The 17,438-nt window shown below is 37.5% G+C and overlaps 1 protein-coding gene across 1 annotated transcript; it reads left to right on the top strand.

The window, feature by feature from the left end:
* Window positions 1-9,532: 9,532 nt before the first annotated feature.
* On the top strand, window positions 9,533-12,639 carry LOC113279484. Its single transcript, XM_026528178.1, has 7 exons — window positions 9,533-9,734; window positions 9,853-10,009; window positions 10,121-10,311; window positions 11,302-11,358; window positions 11,888-11,973; window positions 12,038-12,095; window positions 12,290-12,639. Exons 1-7 carry the CDS (start codon window positions 9,533-9,535, stop codon window positions 12,637-12,639), a joined length of 1,101 nt encoding a protein of 366 aa, XP_026383963.1.
* The last annotated feature ends 4,799 nt before the right edge of the window (window positions 12,640-17,438 follow it).

The raw sequence follows: 17,438 nt of genomic DNA, 5'->3' as shown, positions 1-17,438 counted from the left end.
CATTTCCTGATTATGAACATAACATCTCTTCTGCTTACAACTGTAAAAAGAACAATGTTATATGGATGACTGATAATTCTAAAAGACTTGTAAAAATAAAAAGGTTTCGCAGAAAGAAAAATTCTTCAGAATTCTCTCTTTCCCTCAATAATGATCTTGCTCCTCAAATAGGTGTTCCTAACTACATTCACATCAACAATCGTGTTTCGGAACTCAAGACCAGTATCAACGGTCTCAAGCGCAAGATAAAAAAGGCAAGAGTAGCAGCTGATTCAGGTAACTCATGTTTTTCCCTTGATAATTCTTTTGAAGATGTGCATAAGAATTCTGAAATAAGTCAAGGGAGTAAGAAGGAATGTGTCAATTCCTCTGATGAGCTTCATGTTCATCACCATACAACTTGACTATTTCTGTAAGTGTATCCTCTCTAAGACCAATGAGAAGATACACATAACTGTCAAGAAGATATCTCCTTCCTGACAAATGGTCCATCTTGTACTTTGTTTTCTTTCGGCTTTGATCTTCCTCCCAGATCTTTGCTCCGGACAGCCAATTATAAAGACAGATTCTCATGGGCAAAAGAAAATAATCGATTTTTATTGACATTCAAGAGGACCGATTGTGCTAATTATTTCACTTTTTTTAAAAAAATTAGTTGTTGGGGTCTTTCTCTGTATAAACAGACCTCATCCCCGGACCCAATTTGCCTCAAACTTGCTCATTTTATTCATTCATACTCCATATACTATACAAATACTCATTTCATACCTCCAAATACAAGCATGACATCATTTAACTCCGCTGAAGATTTGACCATCATCAAAAAATGGTACGCCGAAAGTCGAGTTGTAGATCTCTCCCCCGTAACCGAAACCTTCTGGGCGAATATATACAACCAATACCGTGGGGATTGTGGAAATCCAAAGAGAAGAATTCTTCAACAAATTCATGGTAGGTACCAAGTCATCCAAATGTTATATTTGATTTTATACCTATTCAACAACGGATTTTGTCTTCTCAACAATTTGTAAGTATTTTTATGGTTTATTTTACATAATCTATTTTTATCAATTTGTAACTAACAAAGTAAGTTTGTGTTGTGTTTTTGTAGCATGAAGTCGTGAAAGCGCACTACTTGAAGGAAAAGGGAGAAGCATTTACATTTGCTGAAAGCTGTCACTTCATAGTATCCAAAATTTCGGAGTATGCCCCGGATTTTATGGTGGGTGAATCGGACTCAGATTCCTTCGATAAAGATTGATAGTTTTAGAAGTTTTTATGTAGATTTTGTGGGTATATCTCTTTGTAAACCCTCACGAGACTATAACTCGTCTACCGGGGTTGGCCAGGGGTTCAAAGGCTTGATACACGTGCTAAGTGCATCTGTGATTCCTACGAATAGAAGTGGATTTTAAATGAATGAATATGTCCTAAAGATATGAATGAATTTTTTTTCTTATAAAAATGAATCAGTTTTTATATGATGGAAAAAAAAGCTATTATAGGAATCAGACTTTATCTATGCATACATTTACCGATTCTTGACATCCTTCGTGAATTCAAAAACACCAACACAAAACCGGTTTACGAGTACATGAATGTAAACAGATTCTGGTAGGTGATTTGAAACCAAAAGTATCAAAAAATATACTTGTTTGATGTTTTGAAGTTCGATTTACATTAGTTGATATCACATCTAACACTGTTAATTTACATATAAAATGATTAATTAACACTAATTAATTAGAGATAAATTAGGCAGTAAGAGAATATTTGGCTAAAGGGTTTTGTGAAATTACTTTTTAATGAGCCTTTCTGTCGTTTAGTAACATGCCTCAAATAAAACCCCTATGCCTCAAACTAGGGAGGTTATTTGTGGCTATAATTATACAATCAAATAACTAACTTTAAATCAATAAGTAAAATTTTGCACACTTAAATAAAGATAATTATGGATGGAGATGCTTTTTATTCACCTCCTTATGTTATGGAGTTTTGATGTCACATATGTTAAAAAAAAAACCCGCATAGAGTTCATACCAAATTAACATTGGAGATGCTCTTAATTAGGCTATCAACATTATCGTCATGGAAATAATATGGGAACTCCCTCGAGTCAAGTGAAAGAGTAGATGGAAAAATGCTCCAAATACAAAAATAAAAAAAGGTTGCAAATGTTGTTAACTTTCAAACAATAAATACACGTACCCTATGAGCCTATGGATATATTAAAATCGTGGGATGAAATTATATACAAACTAAATTATATACAGATGAGGATTTATGTAAGGGCTTTACCTACTCCTTCTCCTCGAGTCACTCATGTTGCGGACAAAGGTGGTTTCAGTATTGGAAAAGGGTGAAAGTTCTGGATCTATAAAGAACTTTGATGTTGCTGCTCTTAATATTGCTACCTCTCATCCATCAGCTTTCTCAGTCATTCTTTAACCTTCTGGATCTTCCAGAGAACCTGGTTCTTCTCTTTTACTCCATGTTACTTCTATTGTTGTGCTTTCTGTTTTGGCTTTGACAATTAGGGATTTTATTTTTTATGATAATAATGTTATTCATTCAGTTAGTCCTAATCATGTACCAAATTCCCCTCTAGTCTCTTTTCCTCTTGATGAGAGATTTTCTTTTGATGTTGTTTCTCTAGTTCATGATAGGAAAGAAAAAGACCCATGATTGCCTATGAATCTGTTTTCTTAGGATGTAATTCATTTTCATCATCATCATCTCTGATCCCTATTCCTCAATGTCCTCCCATGGATTCTTTGCCACCTTTTACACCTCATATTAGTGCATCTTTTGATAAAGGAAGATTTGGTTCGAACTCAAATGAAAATGTGGAATCTAATGTGGTTTGGTTTGCTTCATGTATATCTTTTTCTCGGACTGTTTTTACATCTTCATGAGTTATTTTTAATTCCTCAACTGAAATGAGCTACTCTTCGGATATGTTTGCTAATTCAAGTGCTGAAAATGTTTCTTTGAGCAATCCAGTTTTAGAAAACTTTTTTGAAGATGCGGTACTTATTGAACCTACTCCTCTTGTTACTCTTCCTCCAGAACCTTTGATTTCGGATGAAGAATATTAAAAAGAAGTAAATCTCATGATGGTGGACTCTTTGGACTCTATGGATGTTGAACCTATTAGAGCATTGCTCGGTCGAACTCGCAAGCGTTGCTATCTCAAGCTTGTTTGTTAAGTTTAGTTGATCAAAACTATAAGTCTTGATTTCTAGTCTACTTATAGCTATGTCTCGGATTAGGATAGAATGTGTAGTTGAGCTTTAGACTTCACGGCGTTCATCGATTGAAGATGAAGATCTACTGAGGAGAGCTTGGAGGAACTTCATCAACAAAAGCTATGTGGAGACTAAAACTTATCTATCACTCAAAAGTCTATTCTATTATATCTCCCAATGAGACTAAGTCGTATAGCAATATAGACTTTTATGTTATATGGCATTCTTGTTGGATTGGAGTGGGCTATGCAATGGGGTTTTGATTGTGTTTGTGTGAGATCAGATTCTTATGGCGTTGTAGAAGATTTCAAAAACAATTTTATTCCTTGGTTTGCAAAGACTAGATGGATGGTGATTTGTAGGCATTATATGTCTATAAGGTTCATTCACACCTTTAGGGAGGCGAATTTTTCAACAGATAAAATGGCTAAGCGTGGATGTTTTCTGTCTAATGAACTGGGAATGCATTTTAATGGAAGACCACATTTTCTAAATTCAGTTGAATACCCAAATGTTTCTTATTTTCGTTTTAAATAGTTTACAAGTTTTTGGGGTTGCTGTGACCTCTTTTCTTGTAATATTATTTCTTGTAAATTTTGTTTTCTATTAATACAAATTTTTGACTTATAAAAAAATATACTTTTATGTTATACACATTTGATATTTCGAGCTGATTTTAACTCGGTTATCTATTTCTCGAAATATGTGTTGGAAGTTTTTTTTTGGTAAGTCCAAATTTTATTGATGAATAGCCAATATGTACAAAGAGTTTACAAGAAAAGAGGTCCAAAGACCCCAAAAACTTACAAACTACTTAAATCTGAAATAAGCAATATTTGGATATCTGTAAAAAATATGGCTTCTCATCATAATTTAATCCTTCACCATTTCTTAGAGAGCAACCCCTTTTGGCCATGTTATCTGTCGAGAAGTTATCCTCACGATAAGTGTGAACAAAATGAATGGACTCATAGATGTTTTGAATTAAACTCCACCCTTGCTTAACAAACCAAGGGACGTTTGAGGTTGTCAAGGATGTAATAGCACCAACTGAATCCGAACGAATAAGGACTTTGCCAATGTTCCACTTCACAGCCCATTCCAATCCCATGATAATACCATACAGCTCAGCCAAGAAGTTGTTCGTTCTTCTCAAACCAATGCTCATAGCTCCAACGAAATTGCAGTCAGCATCACGTACAACTACACCAGCTCCCGCCCTACCAGGGTTTCCCTTGGCAGCACCATCGCAGCACAATAAGAGCTCATCCCTCTTTGGAGGATTCCAGTTACATTCAATCGGTTGCACAAGTTTAACCTGCTTATGCAGCACACCAAAACAGTTTAAAATCTCTAGGTCTGACGAAGTATTGTGCATGAAACTCTTCAGCCTAACAGAGAAATCATGAATCAAACGGAAAGTACGCTGCTTGAAGAAGTGAAAGTTTACTGCTGCATTATGAAAACATGCCATGTTTCATGTCTGCCCGTAACCATAAGTCTTTGATTATGCGACTGCGTCCTTTAGCTGCCTTGTAAGAAATCGCAATATCATAGTTAGGCTGGAGATTAAACAAACCTGCACACCACTGCCAGATTTGGGTTGCAAAAGGACAGCTCCAAAGGATATGATCTAATGACTCTTCAGCTGATTTGCATAAGTAGCATCTTTTTGACAATTCGAATTTGAATCTGCTCTTGATTTTTTCCTGAGTTGCAAGTATCTCTAGTGAGTTTCCAGTTTTGAGCAGCTAGCTTTGGGTGTATAGTTTTCCTCCACAAAAGGCTGTAAACTTCAGTTGTAGCATACTGTTTCCTAATGATTTGTTTAGCTGACGAGACAGAAAATTTCCCATTCATCTCAGGCTTCTAGACTCTACAATCGTTTCCTCCTTGTAGCGTCGGCAAATTATTCAAATCTACACCAGCTCGCACCAAATGTTGCACCAGATGTTGCACATGATCGCCCAGCAACTGCCAATTATTGTTACCAATGATAAAACTGACCATGACATTACCGTCCAGGTCAGTTTTACCAAGAATGTCAGCAATACTCTCATTACCATACCATATGTCAAAATAAAGAGAGGTATTTCTTCCATATCCAAGAAGCACCTTGGTATTTTTGTCCACCGTGGAATGAATTAAACGAATGCCCGGAAGAATCGACGAATTCACACCGTACTGTTTAAGTCTACCAAGCCGAGAAGTGTATTTAGCCCAAAGGAAACACGCCCATTTCTTGTTAGAAGAACGGATATTCCACCATAATTTCATGAGAAGCGCCTTGTTTGTGACAGCCAAACTAGTGATACCTAAACCACCTTCATTCAAAGGACAACAAACTTTTGGAAAGCCCACACACATTTCCTAGCAACATCAGCATCCCTGGACCAAAGAAAATTGCGAATCACACGTTCGGCTTGTCGGATGAGCTTCATAGGCCATTTATAAACAGCCATATTGTGAATGGAATAGCTAGCAATCACCGAATTTATAAGAACAATTCTATCTTGAAAAGAGAGCATTTTACCTTTCCAAACAGCAAGTTGATTCTTAATCTTATCAATCACATTGCTAATGTGACGATATTTAACAGCTCCGGGCATTATTTGAACACCAAGATACCTGTCCGGAAAAGTAGAGACTTCCATACCAAGCAAATTAGTGATGGTTCTACAACGACTCAAAGAACCTCCACCATAGTAAATCTTGCTCTTATGACGACAAATAGTTTGACCCAAAGACATTTGATATTTTCCAAGCAACGCAAGAAGATTATGCAAACTCTTCATGTTGCCTTTACAAAAAATCATAATGTCATCTACAAAGAAAAAATGAGTAGGAGAAATACCTTTTTTATTTTTAGAAAGCATTGGCGTCATCTTCTTTTCAAGAAGTAATTTTGACAGATTTCTGCTAAGAACATCTTCAATCAAAACAAAGATAAGAGGTGATAAAGGGTCTCCTTGCCTTAAACCTCTATTAATCTTGAAAAAACCCTCCGGACTACCATTGAGAAGGATAGAAATATGAGCCGAGTTAAGAATTGAGAAAATCCAAGAACACCAACTCTGAGAAAAACCATATCTCCAAAAAACTTCCAAAACGAAAGACCAACTCACCGTGTCAAAAGCTTGGGTGATATCAAGCTTTAGACCCAAATTGCCATCTTTACGCTTAGTTTTAAGTTCATTAACCATCTCCGAAGCCACACTGATGTTTTCATGAATGTTTCTCCCCTTCATGAAAGCAACTTGCTCTTCCGAAACAAGATTATCAAGTACACTATTGTTGGAAGCTTTTTGATTTAGCTACGTTCATCATATTCTTGACGAGTTTAGTTGGAAACAATTTATTTGTTGGAAACTAAATGATAAGTCAAAAGATGATCATGTGAAAATCTCCTTGAAACATCTTACATGATTTGTGTGAGACAATCATTTGATGTCGAATCGGAAAGTTTCGTATTGTTCATTAAATCACTTGAAAATTACTTATACGCTAATAGTTTGTGTGAGACAGCTATTGTTGTCTTCTAAGGATGTTTCAATGATTGAAATGGGAGTTTAGAACAAATTAACCTTTGTCTGGATACATCAAAGTATGCATACCAGTATGCAAACTGTTGTGAGGAGGGATTTTTTTAGGGTTTTCAAACTTTCATTCTTTTCATCTCTTATCTCGATTATCCTTGGGTTATTTGAGATTGGGGATCTTCCTAATCCACCTCAAACCAGAGTTTTAACCTATGCTGAAAAGGTGATGGGTAAAAAACAGCTTCCGGCTAATATTTTTGATTTATCCAAGCTACCAAACCCTACAGTAAAGGAGGGGAAACCAACAGTTGTTACACCCGATGCTTTTTATAATGAAGGATGTGAACTATGGAAGTTCAGTCTCATTGGTCGTTTATATCTAAAGGGGATTAACTTTCAAGATGTGAAGAATAACTTTGAACAACAATGGCAATTAGGTCAGGGTCGTGTGCAGTTCGTTCCGATGAATAGAGGCTTTTTTTATCATTAAGTTGCAATCTAAGGAGGACAAATACAAGCTACTCAATGTTGAAGCCTGGATTTTTGATAAAAAAAAACTCAATCTCATGGAATGGTTTCCATGGTTTGATGCGGACAAGCATAAAACTTCACATGCTACCGTATGGGTTAAGTTTCCCGGTTTGCCTGTGGAATTTTGGATTGAAAAGACTTAGCTGGATATAGGTAAAACCCTAGGAACACCCATTGTGGTGGATAAACGTACTCTTGCTCATAAGTATGGCCATTTTGCCTCAGTTTTAACTGATATTAACTTTGCAGAACTAAACACGGATGCTATTCACGTAACAGTAGGTGGTTTGGATTTCTGGAAGAGTTTTGAAATTCAAAAGAAGCCTAAGTTTTGTTCTAAGTGTAAGATTATTGGTCATTCTGATTCAGAGTGCCTTAAGAAACCAAAGAACAATGCAAACATTTTACTACTTCAAAATTCTTCTCAAGGACAGAAAACGCAGGCTAATAATTCTGATAATGGGAACAATAATGCTTCTAACATTGGAAATGAATGGAAAGAAGTTGGTCGCAAGAAAAAAGGGAATAATGCTCCAGTAATTCCTTTTGTTCCTGAGGTTGTTAACAACTTGACTAGTGAGAGGCAATCTGCTGATGTGCATGGCCAGCATGTTGACGTATTTGCGGTTGCTTCTGTGGCTACAAATTTAGAAGATGGGGAAGTTGTGTCAGGGAGTGCTATTGAAACTGTTGATATACAGCTGCAGGATGAATTAACTAGGTCTTAAGCTGCTGCGAAATCTACCTTAGCTGAATTGGCAAGAACTAAGCTTAAGGTAGCGAACGTGCAACATTGGTTTCAAAGGCTCCGGTGAGTGAGCTTGTTAAAACCAAGTCATATACGGGTTCTGAAGCGTGGGAGAGTAGGAATCCTGTAGTTGATAGGACTATGGTATATTCGTCAGGCACTCCTTTAACTGACAGTTTGTTTACTCGTGAATGTGTGGTCTCTCGTAATCAATTTGACGCTTTAAATAATGAGTTACGTTTGGGTGACAACATTGATGCTGTCTTTGAGACTTATGATACAAGTTCGGGCAGATGGAATAACCAAGTTCCAGCAATTCTTTCACAGTATTTTTCTTCATCCATTCCTTCAAGGTCTGGTATTCCTGATCAGTCTATTATTGGGGCTGGTGCAGCTGGAAGTTCTAAAAACAAGTCTGACTTGAATAAGGAAGGTGCACCTTCAGGTGGCAAAACTATGAATGAAAGAAGTTTTAAGCAAGATAAAGCTTTCCAAATGAAAGACACTGGTCACATCAGCGCAGCGTGTAGAGTACCTAGACCCAAAAAAATATGGTTATTAATGCGAGTTCTCTTTTGGAATATTAACGGTATTGTGCGTGATGAAGCACAATACAAACTGAAGGAGTTAGTTAAAGATTTTAAACCTGATATTATTGGCATGACTGAGCCAAGAGTGGTTGTTTCCTCTAGGTCCATGCAACAGTTCCAAATTGATGGTTTTCACAATTCTTTAATTCATAACTCTACAGATTCTTCTATTGGGAATTTGTGGGTTATGTGGTCTTTGAATTTTCAGAATGTACGGTGTTGAATAAGTCTCGTTAGGCTATTACGACTCTGTGGATGGTGTATATATTTCCTTGGTTCATGCTAGTTATAATCAGGTTACAAGGAGAAATCTTTGGCGCCAACTGAATATGGGTTCGCAGCAAGTTCCATGGTTGGTAATTGGGGATTTCAATTGTATTTTCCGCAATGAGGAAAATAAGGGTGGTGATACTCCAAAAACTGAGGTTGTTAATGAGTTTAGTGATTGGATAGATGATAATAGCCTGTTTGAAGCGAAAGCTTTGGGTTGTAACTTCACTTAGTCAAACAGGCAGTCGGGAGCTAGAAGAATTATCAGTAAACTGGACCGAGCAGTGATCAATGAATTTTTGTGGAATCTTTTTGAGAATTGGCGGTGTAAAGCTCTTCCTAGGGAAGTTTCTGACCATTCTCCCTTTATTGGTTATCCTTTTCTGAACACTAGGCCTCGTAGAGCTCCTTTTCGTATGCAAAAGATGTGATTTTTACATTCTGATTTCATGAGAATGGTACGGGATAGTTGGAATGCTCCTTTGTTTGGGTCTCCGGCTTTTATTTTTCCTCAAAAATTGAAGCGTCTCAAGGTGGCGATGAAATTGTGGAATCAACAGGTATTTGGTAATGTTCATGTTAGGCTAAAATAGGCGCAACTTGGAAATGAGAGAGCTATTCGGGGTGACTGATGATGATCCTTTCAATGTTCAAAAGAAAAATCAGATGAAAGATGCGCAAGTTGAGGTTAATGATATTCGGATGCAATTGATTACAATGTTGAAACAAAAGTCTAGAAATCAATGGCTGGTGGAGGGGGCTAGTAATACTAGTTTCTTTCATAATAGCATTCGTATGAGGAGGAGGAGTAATACTATCTCTGAGTTGGTGGATGATACTGGAGTTACTGTTACTGATTCTGATCAAATTAGAGACCTGATTGTGAATTATTATCAAGCTAAGTTTAATGGGGATTTCTGTTCCAGAGGATTCTCTTTTTGATATTGAGCATGATAGTATATCTGTTGAGGAGAGTGACTTTATGGATCACTTGCCTTCTGTGAAGGAGATTCATGAGGCTATTTTTGGCTTGGGAGCGGATAGTGCTCCAGGTCTGGATGAGTTTGCTGGTTTTTTCTATAGGCATTGTTGGGAAATCATTTGTGAGGACTTAGTGAAGGTCATATTATTTTGTTGGACCAACAAATTTATTCCTCATGGAGTAAATTCTAGCTTGTTATTTCTTTTTCCCAGGGAAAGAGGTGCTAATACTCTTAAGAACTTCAGACCAATAGGTCTTAATAATTTCTTTTTCAAGAATTTTACTAAGATTCTAGCTACTCGTATGGGAAGTGTTTTGGGTAATTTAGTTTCGGAAGAGGAAGTGGCCTTTATGAAGGGTAGAAATATCCATGAGAATATCAGTTTGTGTTATTTGGAGTTTGGTACTTACATTTTGTCCAACATTAGTGTTTGGTCTAACATTTATCCAACTTAGGGGTTGGTACTTGGAATTCACGTTGATTGTCATTGACCTTTTTGACCGGATTATAATTAATATTATGTTGGAAATTATACTAAATTTACAATTATACCCCGAAGTGCTAATGGAATCGAACGGCCATGATGAAACCTTTTAGCCTAGGTCAAATATCATTAACTCTGACTCGGACCGAGTCAGCAGTCAGACCGTTTGTTTTCCATTTTGAGTCAGATCTGACTCGAACTCTGACTCAGACATAACCCCTGACTCGGACTCATTTGAGTCAGGTAACAAAATATCCCTGACTCATGGGACCAAACCACTGTCTCACTTATTTCCGAGTCAGATGAGTCAGATCTGACTCAAAACAAACATATCGACTCAGATCCAGATGAGTCAGGTGATTTCACTCAGATTCAGATCCAGACGACTCAGATGAGTCAGGAGTAAACAAACATGGTGTAACTCTCTAATCTTCTTTCACGTCTGAAATTATCTTTCTTCCGCCTCCAACACAAACCAATCTTTGCCTTCACGTGAGATTTAAATCAATCGAGTTGGTATATTCATCTTCTTCTTCCCCTTTACATGAATTGAAATCCCCTATTTCAGAATCGAACAAAAGCCCAAATTACTGCGCCAAATCAATACCCAGTTTCATTAAATCGAAATTCCAAAACCCTTATTTACAGAGTCAAATCAAAACCCAACTATTTCTGAAGCGAAACCCAAAATCTGGATCAAAAACCTAACTTCACTAAATGGAAACCGTGATTTCTTTTGTTAATCTTTTTTGAACTGATGGTGTTGGTTACGGTTGAATGGTGTTACAGTGGTGGTGGTGGTGGTGGTGGTGGATATGCTAAGAAAGAAATGGACGATGGGGTTTGGAATGAAGAAATTTTTCCAAGTGATGTGTTTGTTTCTCACTAATGGGTTTCTTTTTTCTCAGTGTTAGCTATCTCTACCTTTATGTGTAGTAAACTTCTTGCTGATGTTCTTCAAAATGGTATTAATATTAATTACCCAAATGAATTATTTTTTTGATTTGATTTTTTGATAATTGTTTTTATTGATGAATGAATTGAAATGGGATTTAATTTGTATGCAGAAAGCTTTGGTCTTTTTTGATGAATAGGTTAAGCAATTTAGGTTTTGGTTGGTCGGAAGATGATGGTAGTGGTGCATGTCTGTCGAAAGATTGAAGAGAAGACGGGTGGATCGATGGAGAGTTAGGTTAGCCCAGATTTATAAAGAAGCGTGTGAAAAATGTATGCGGTTATAAGGATAATTCAGTCCAAGTAAAGGATATAATTGTAAATGCACAAATATTTAGATGATAAATTTGATTATAGTTATACTTAACTGAGTCAACGGAAGTCAACGTGAATTCCAAGTACCAACGCCTAAGTTGGACAAATGTTAGACCAAACACTAATGTTGGACAAAATGTAAGTATCAAACTCCAAATAACCCTATCATTTTAGCTTGTTGGACAAAATGTAAGTATCAAACTCCAAATAACCCTATCATTTTAGCTTCAGAAATGGTGAATGAGCTTCAGATTAAGCGCAAGGAGGGTAATGTGGGTTTAAAGCTTGATATTACACAAGCTTTCGACACAGTTAGCTGGTCTTTTATCTTGGTTGTTTTTAAACACTGGGTTTTCGAATGATTGGTGTGATTAGATCTTGCAGATTCTAAAATCAGCTAGAATTTTTGCCCTTGTTAATGGTAGCCCTGAAGGTTTTTCAGCATCGATAGGGGTCTGAGACAGGGTGACCCACTATCGTCTTTGATTTTTGTGTTGATTGAAGATGTCTTAAGTAGAAATATCACGAAATTATTTCGTGAGGGCAGTATGACAACTATGGTCACCGGAAAAGGTATTTATCCTACCCACTTATTTTTTGTTGATGATATCATGATATTTTGCAAAGGTAACATGAAAAATTTGAGGAATTTGGTTATTTTACTTGGTTCTTGTCAACGTGCTTCGGGTCAAACCTTCAGTCGTGAAAAGAGCAAGATCTATTATGGAGGAGGCTCTTTGAGGAGGAGGGCATCCATTGCTGATTTTTTTGGCATGAATATTGTTATTTTTCCAGATATATATTTGGGGGTAAAGGTTATGCCGGGTGCGGTTAAATATCACCATGTTAGTAATGTGGTTGAAAAGATTAAGGAGCAATTAACGGGTTGGAAAGGGAGGATGTTATCTTTTCAAGATAGAGTGGTACTTTTCAAATCGGTGTTTGCGAGCTATTCTATACATAATATGGCTGTTTAAAAATAGCTTAGGAAGTGTATTCATCAATGCGAAGTTGCTATTCAAAATTTCTTGTGGTCGGGGGATTCACATGTGAGTAGATCTTTTGTGGTTGCTTACGATAACGTTTGTGCTCCTTACAATGAAGGTGGTCTTGGGATTACACAAATGCGTGTTATGAATAAAGCCATGCTTATAAAGTTGTGGTGGAATATTTGTAACTCTAAAAAGGTTTGGGCTCGTGATCGCTGTCGTATGCGTCAAAAATAATTTCACTTTCCTAAAGTATATGATAAGAAAGAGTTCGTTTCCACAGAGAGGCAATTGTAGTTATTATGTATTCAATTTCTTAAAGTAACCAATTGGGGGGATCTCTGATTTTTATGTAAGCAATAAAAGTAAATCAAAAGCAAAGTAAATAGTAGAATGTAATCAATGAGAGAAAGATATTGGTCAAGGAATTCATCTTCAATCTTAAACAAGTTCTTGCATACATGATTAAAATTACAATTTAATCTCTTTTATTATCAAAAGCCTAGAGAATCAAGAGAGCAAGATAATCTAGTAATTTCCCAAGTTCATCATCACACACATTAGAGCTGTGTATGTGAATTCTACCTAAAGAATAACCTAACGCCTTGCGCTAATTAAGTTCAATTCTCAGGAGCATTAAGTTTTGGAAATAGGCTAATCAATGCAATTGTCATACATTGCGCATGACAATTCGGACAATGGTCAAACTCTACATATGATGACGAGAGTGTATCACTACAAACCGTAATCATATCATGCTACTTGTATTTAGGGTTATCGCTCGATGAAAAACCCTAAAATAGCTATGGACAAAGACGCAAGTTCAATTAATTGGCCACTTAACTAACCAAACATCTAAGTCCTATCACAATACATCAATCATGTGATTATTAAAAACAAAAGAGATTTGAACGATAATCAAGAGAGAAAACTAATGCATTAATCAAGCACAAGTTGTAGATATAGGACTACATCCTTAACCAATAATAAAGAAATTAGCTACTCATAGCTATGGAGTTCATCATAATCAATAATCAAATAAAGAAGATGAAAGCAAAGCAAACCCTAGTAGCGTAAACAAAAGCGGCTCTCTCCTTAGCTCCAAGAATAATACGTGATCCTAAAAGTTGTAGAAGTCTTCTCTTTTATAGCTCCTCTTGTTCCAAAATTAGGTCTAGTCTTCAAAGTCCATTAGATGAAAATCCACGTGGCCCAAAAGTGAGAAAAACCCATGTAGAAACTTCGCCAAATCGCAGCCGGAACTGGCCGGAAGTTTGCCGGAAAAGTCGTCGGAAAACTATCTCAAGTGACCGGCAAAGTCTGCCCGGTCACCGGTCAACTGGGTCAAATCGGTCAAGTCAACCGAGTCAACTCAGTCAAAGTCTCTGAGTCAAACCGGGTCAGATCATGAGTCAGACCCTAGTCAGCTTAGGTGAGCTAACTGGCTGACTTGATTGAGTTGCCATGGCATAAGCCATTTGCACTGGCCTGAGTTATGCTGCACAATGATTGTGCATCATAGCTCAACCCAGCCATGCTGGCCCTGCACACTGCAAACCTTGCAACATCTTCATGTCTTCCACCTGCAATGACACTCTCCACTCCAGCTGCACCTGTTATCATTCATATTCACCAGCTTAAACTCATCACCACCTTCCCTGTAATGCATTGTTACCGACACCATTGCAGTAGCACCTCTACACTTCCAAGCTTCAGCTTAGGTCACCGCAGCACACACAACCCCCACCATTAGTTTACCTGCAACCATCTGGCCTCGATTGCAGTTGTCACAGCAATTATCTCAAGCCTGCACCTCCCTGCGATCACTGCACTTGCAACTTGAGCTACAACCATTCAAGAACTCTCATGCACAATTAAGTACCATCAACAGCTAGGCCAACTGCAACATTTCTTCTTAGGCTAAGTATCGTCTCTGCATAACTTGCAAATCTCCATCCCTGCCTGCAACACAACATCCATTTCTTGTTGTTCTTGCTCGTCCATTCTACAACTTAAACTCCAGCTGCTACTCGAATACCTCCTACACTCCATTTGAGACTCATAACCGCCTCTGCACCTGCAGCTTCACAAGCCTAGGACCACCAACAGTTTGCAACTCTGCAAACATCACCACTAGCTCCAGAATTCCTTGCACAACTCATTGAACCATACTCCTAAGGTGCCTGCAATTTCAGCTCAGTAGCAACTCATCTCAAAACCACAATTATAGTTGAACCCATTATGCAGCCTCAGTTCCCTATCAAAATCTCCATCTGAACTTGTAGTCATCACCATATGTTAGTTCTTTTCCACCAATCTGACAGCAACATAATACAGCTCCATAAGATCAGTGAATATCAACATCTGTCCATGACTTCAGCTGAGTCATACCCATTCATTCATTGTCACAAACACCAGTATTGCGCCTAACAGTTCACCATGTCTGCAACTGTGACCAACCACTTCAAGCACCAACAATTCCCTGCCAACATCAACACAAACCCATTGCAGAACCATCACACACAACTGCACTGTAAACTGAACCTACAGTATCTTCTTTCACATCACTACTACAATATCAACACTGTCTCAGCTTATAAGTCTAGCCTGCACTTTGTAGCTTCAGCTGCACTCCACCATAACAGTAAGACAACAACTCTTCCTTGCAGATCACCATTTCAATTCCATCTGCTAGACAACCAATATTCCAACTCACTGCAGCACAACCTGCAATACCCTAATTTCACATCTCAACATCTGTTCTTCCCTGTTCTTCATCAAACCCTAGATGTGAGTTCTCCACCATATCCAACCACAACAACTCCAACAGCAACAACTTCTTAATCTCACTCTCAACTGCAATTCGAGTTCCAGCTTCAACCGCAAATTCAAAACCCTAACTTCTCTGTGCTACTTCCAACTAGAACCAATTGCGAATACTCTAAATCCTCTCAAACCCATCTCGCCCTGAATTTCTCCATCGTCTTCTTTGAATTGCAGCTTCAATTTCTCTAGCCCTCACTCAAATTCTTAAATCAATGGGCAACAGAGGATAAGAAGAAAGAAAAGGGAAAATGAACCCTAACTTTCCTCTCTCGACCAAAATAGTGTCTGAATAAGGGGAACAGATGTTGACACCCCCATTGTTTAGATAAGGGTTAGCCTAGGTTGGCAGCCCCTTTTCTGATATCCTAATTGCTTTGCATAGAAGCCTCGATCAAATGTGTGTCTGCTTTTAACACTTCTACAGGGACTCCAGCTGGTCGCGCTTATCTGCGGATGGGCTCTCAACGTCAATGAAATGATGATTCCGCCTGCTTGCTCCCAATGAACGCTCTTTTCTTCTCTTGAATTCTTCTACTAACAGCAGCCGTCTCTTACTTCTCATATCCACTTCTTCTCTACAATTTCTCTTCATCACTAAAGCAGTCGTGCTTTTCAAACATAAATTTGCATCACTAAAGTCGCCATGCTTTTCAGACAAAAATTAAGAAATAGAAGCAAATAATGAGAAATAGTTTGTCTCCAACAGCATTTGCATCTTTTTGCCTTGTTCTTCTTCTTTTGTTCCAAATAACTCCAAAGTACCTAAATACTCAAAAACAAACATAAGATACATAATTTACAAGAAAAATTAGCAAAGAAAGCATAAATACTAGATATAAAATTAGGTGTTTTAGACACCTATCAAATTCCCCCACACTTAGACTTTGCTAGTCCTCGAGCAAATCAAACAAAATAATTATAAAACATACATACAACTCCGTGTCGCTGAGGATACGGTTACTCTTAGCATGAATAACAGGCCTTTGAACCCCTAGGTGTCCCTAGTGGACGAGTTATAGTCTCGTGAAGGTTTACAAGAGGTGTACCTACAAAACCTTTTACTCCTAATTCCAGCTACCTGTGAAAAGTCTATGAATGACAGTAAACATTTTGTACTTGGCATACTATCAGTGATTACAGGAGGAAGTACCCACTTTCAAATCCAATTCATTCATAAATTAGTAATATTGCTTTATCAGAAAGTTGAACACAACCACAATACTCGGAATCTAATCAACCACAATCACATGAAAAGATTAAGAAGATGGATATAGAAAGTAGATGGTGGCGAAATGTTGACTAAGGTGAACGGTGTTTTCCATATCTGTCTGAAGGTCACTGCCAAAACAAACCTAAAAACCCTATTGGATTGAGCTACTGGTCCGAATACTAATATCAACACAGCTGGCATATACAAGGGAACCAGTGGTCGACAAACTTAATTCTAGATCAATTCACTGGCATATACAAGGGAACCAGCGATTGATTTTATTCAACATAATAATATTTTTTCTTTTCTTTTTTTTCAATTTTTTTTCATTGACATCATGATTGGATCTTGTGGATCCAAGCGCATGTTTCTTGTCAGCAGATTACATGATAGTTCCCTTGGATCCTGCACTTCACGCTTGCTTAGGCGACGGAGACAGGGAGAACACACACATATTTCTTTATCCAAGTGTCATATTTATTCCTTTTGGTTAATTTGTCGGTCTTTTTTTTTCGTTTTAGTAACTCAATCACTCTATTTCATTCTAGCAGTGATAACAATTCGATGTTCGTGCCCCACCAATTCACTTAGAGAAACAATAGATAAATATGGAAAAATAAAAATAGAACGTGATATGGTGACGACTCCGAGATATGGTGACAACTAACATGTTATTTATTCTTATATTTTGTTTGTTTTCATATGAATAGACTCTAATAATGGGTTCCTCAACTCCTACAACCACGATGTT

The sequence above is a fragment of the Papaver somniferum genome, chromosome 5, assembly GCF_003573695.1.
Source record: "Papaver somniferum cultivar HN1 chromosome 5, ASM357369v1, whole genome shotgun sequence".
NCBI lineage: Eukaryota > Viridiplantae > Streptophyta > Magnoliopsida > Ranunculales > Papaveraceae > Papaver > Papaver somniferum.
Note: the sequence above shows the minus strand (reverse complement) of the source record. Positions and strands in the feature narration are given on the sequence as shown.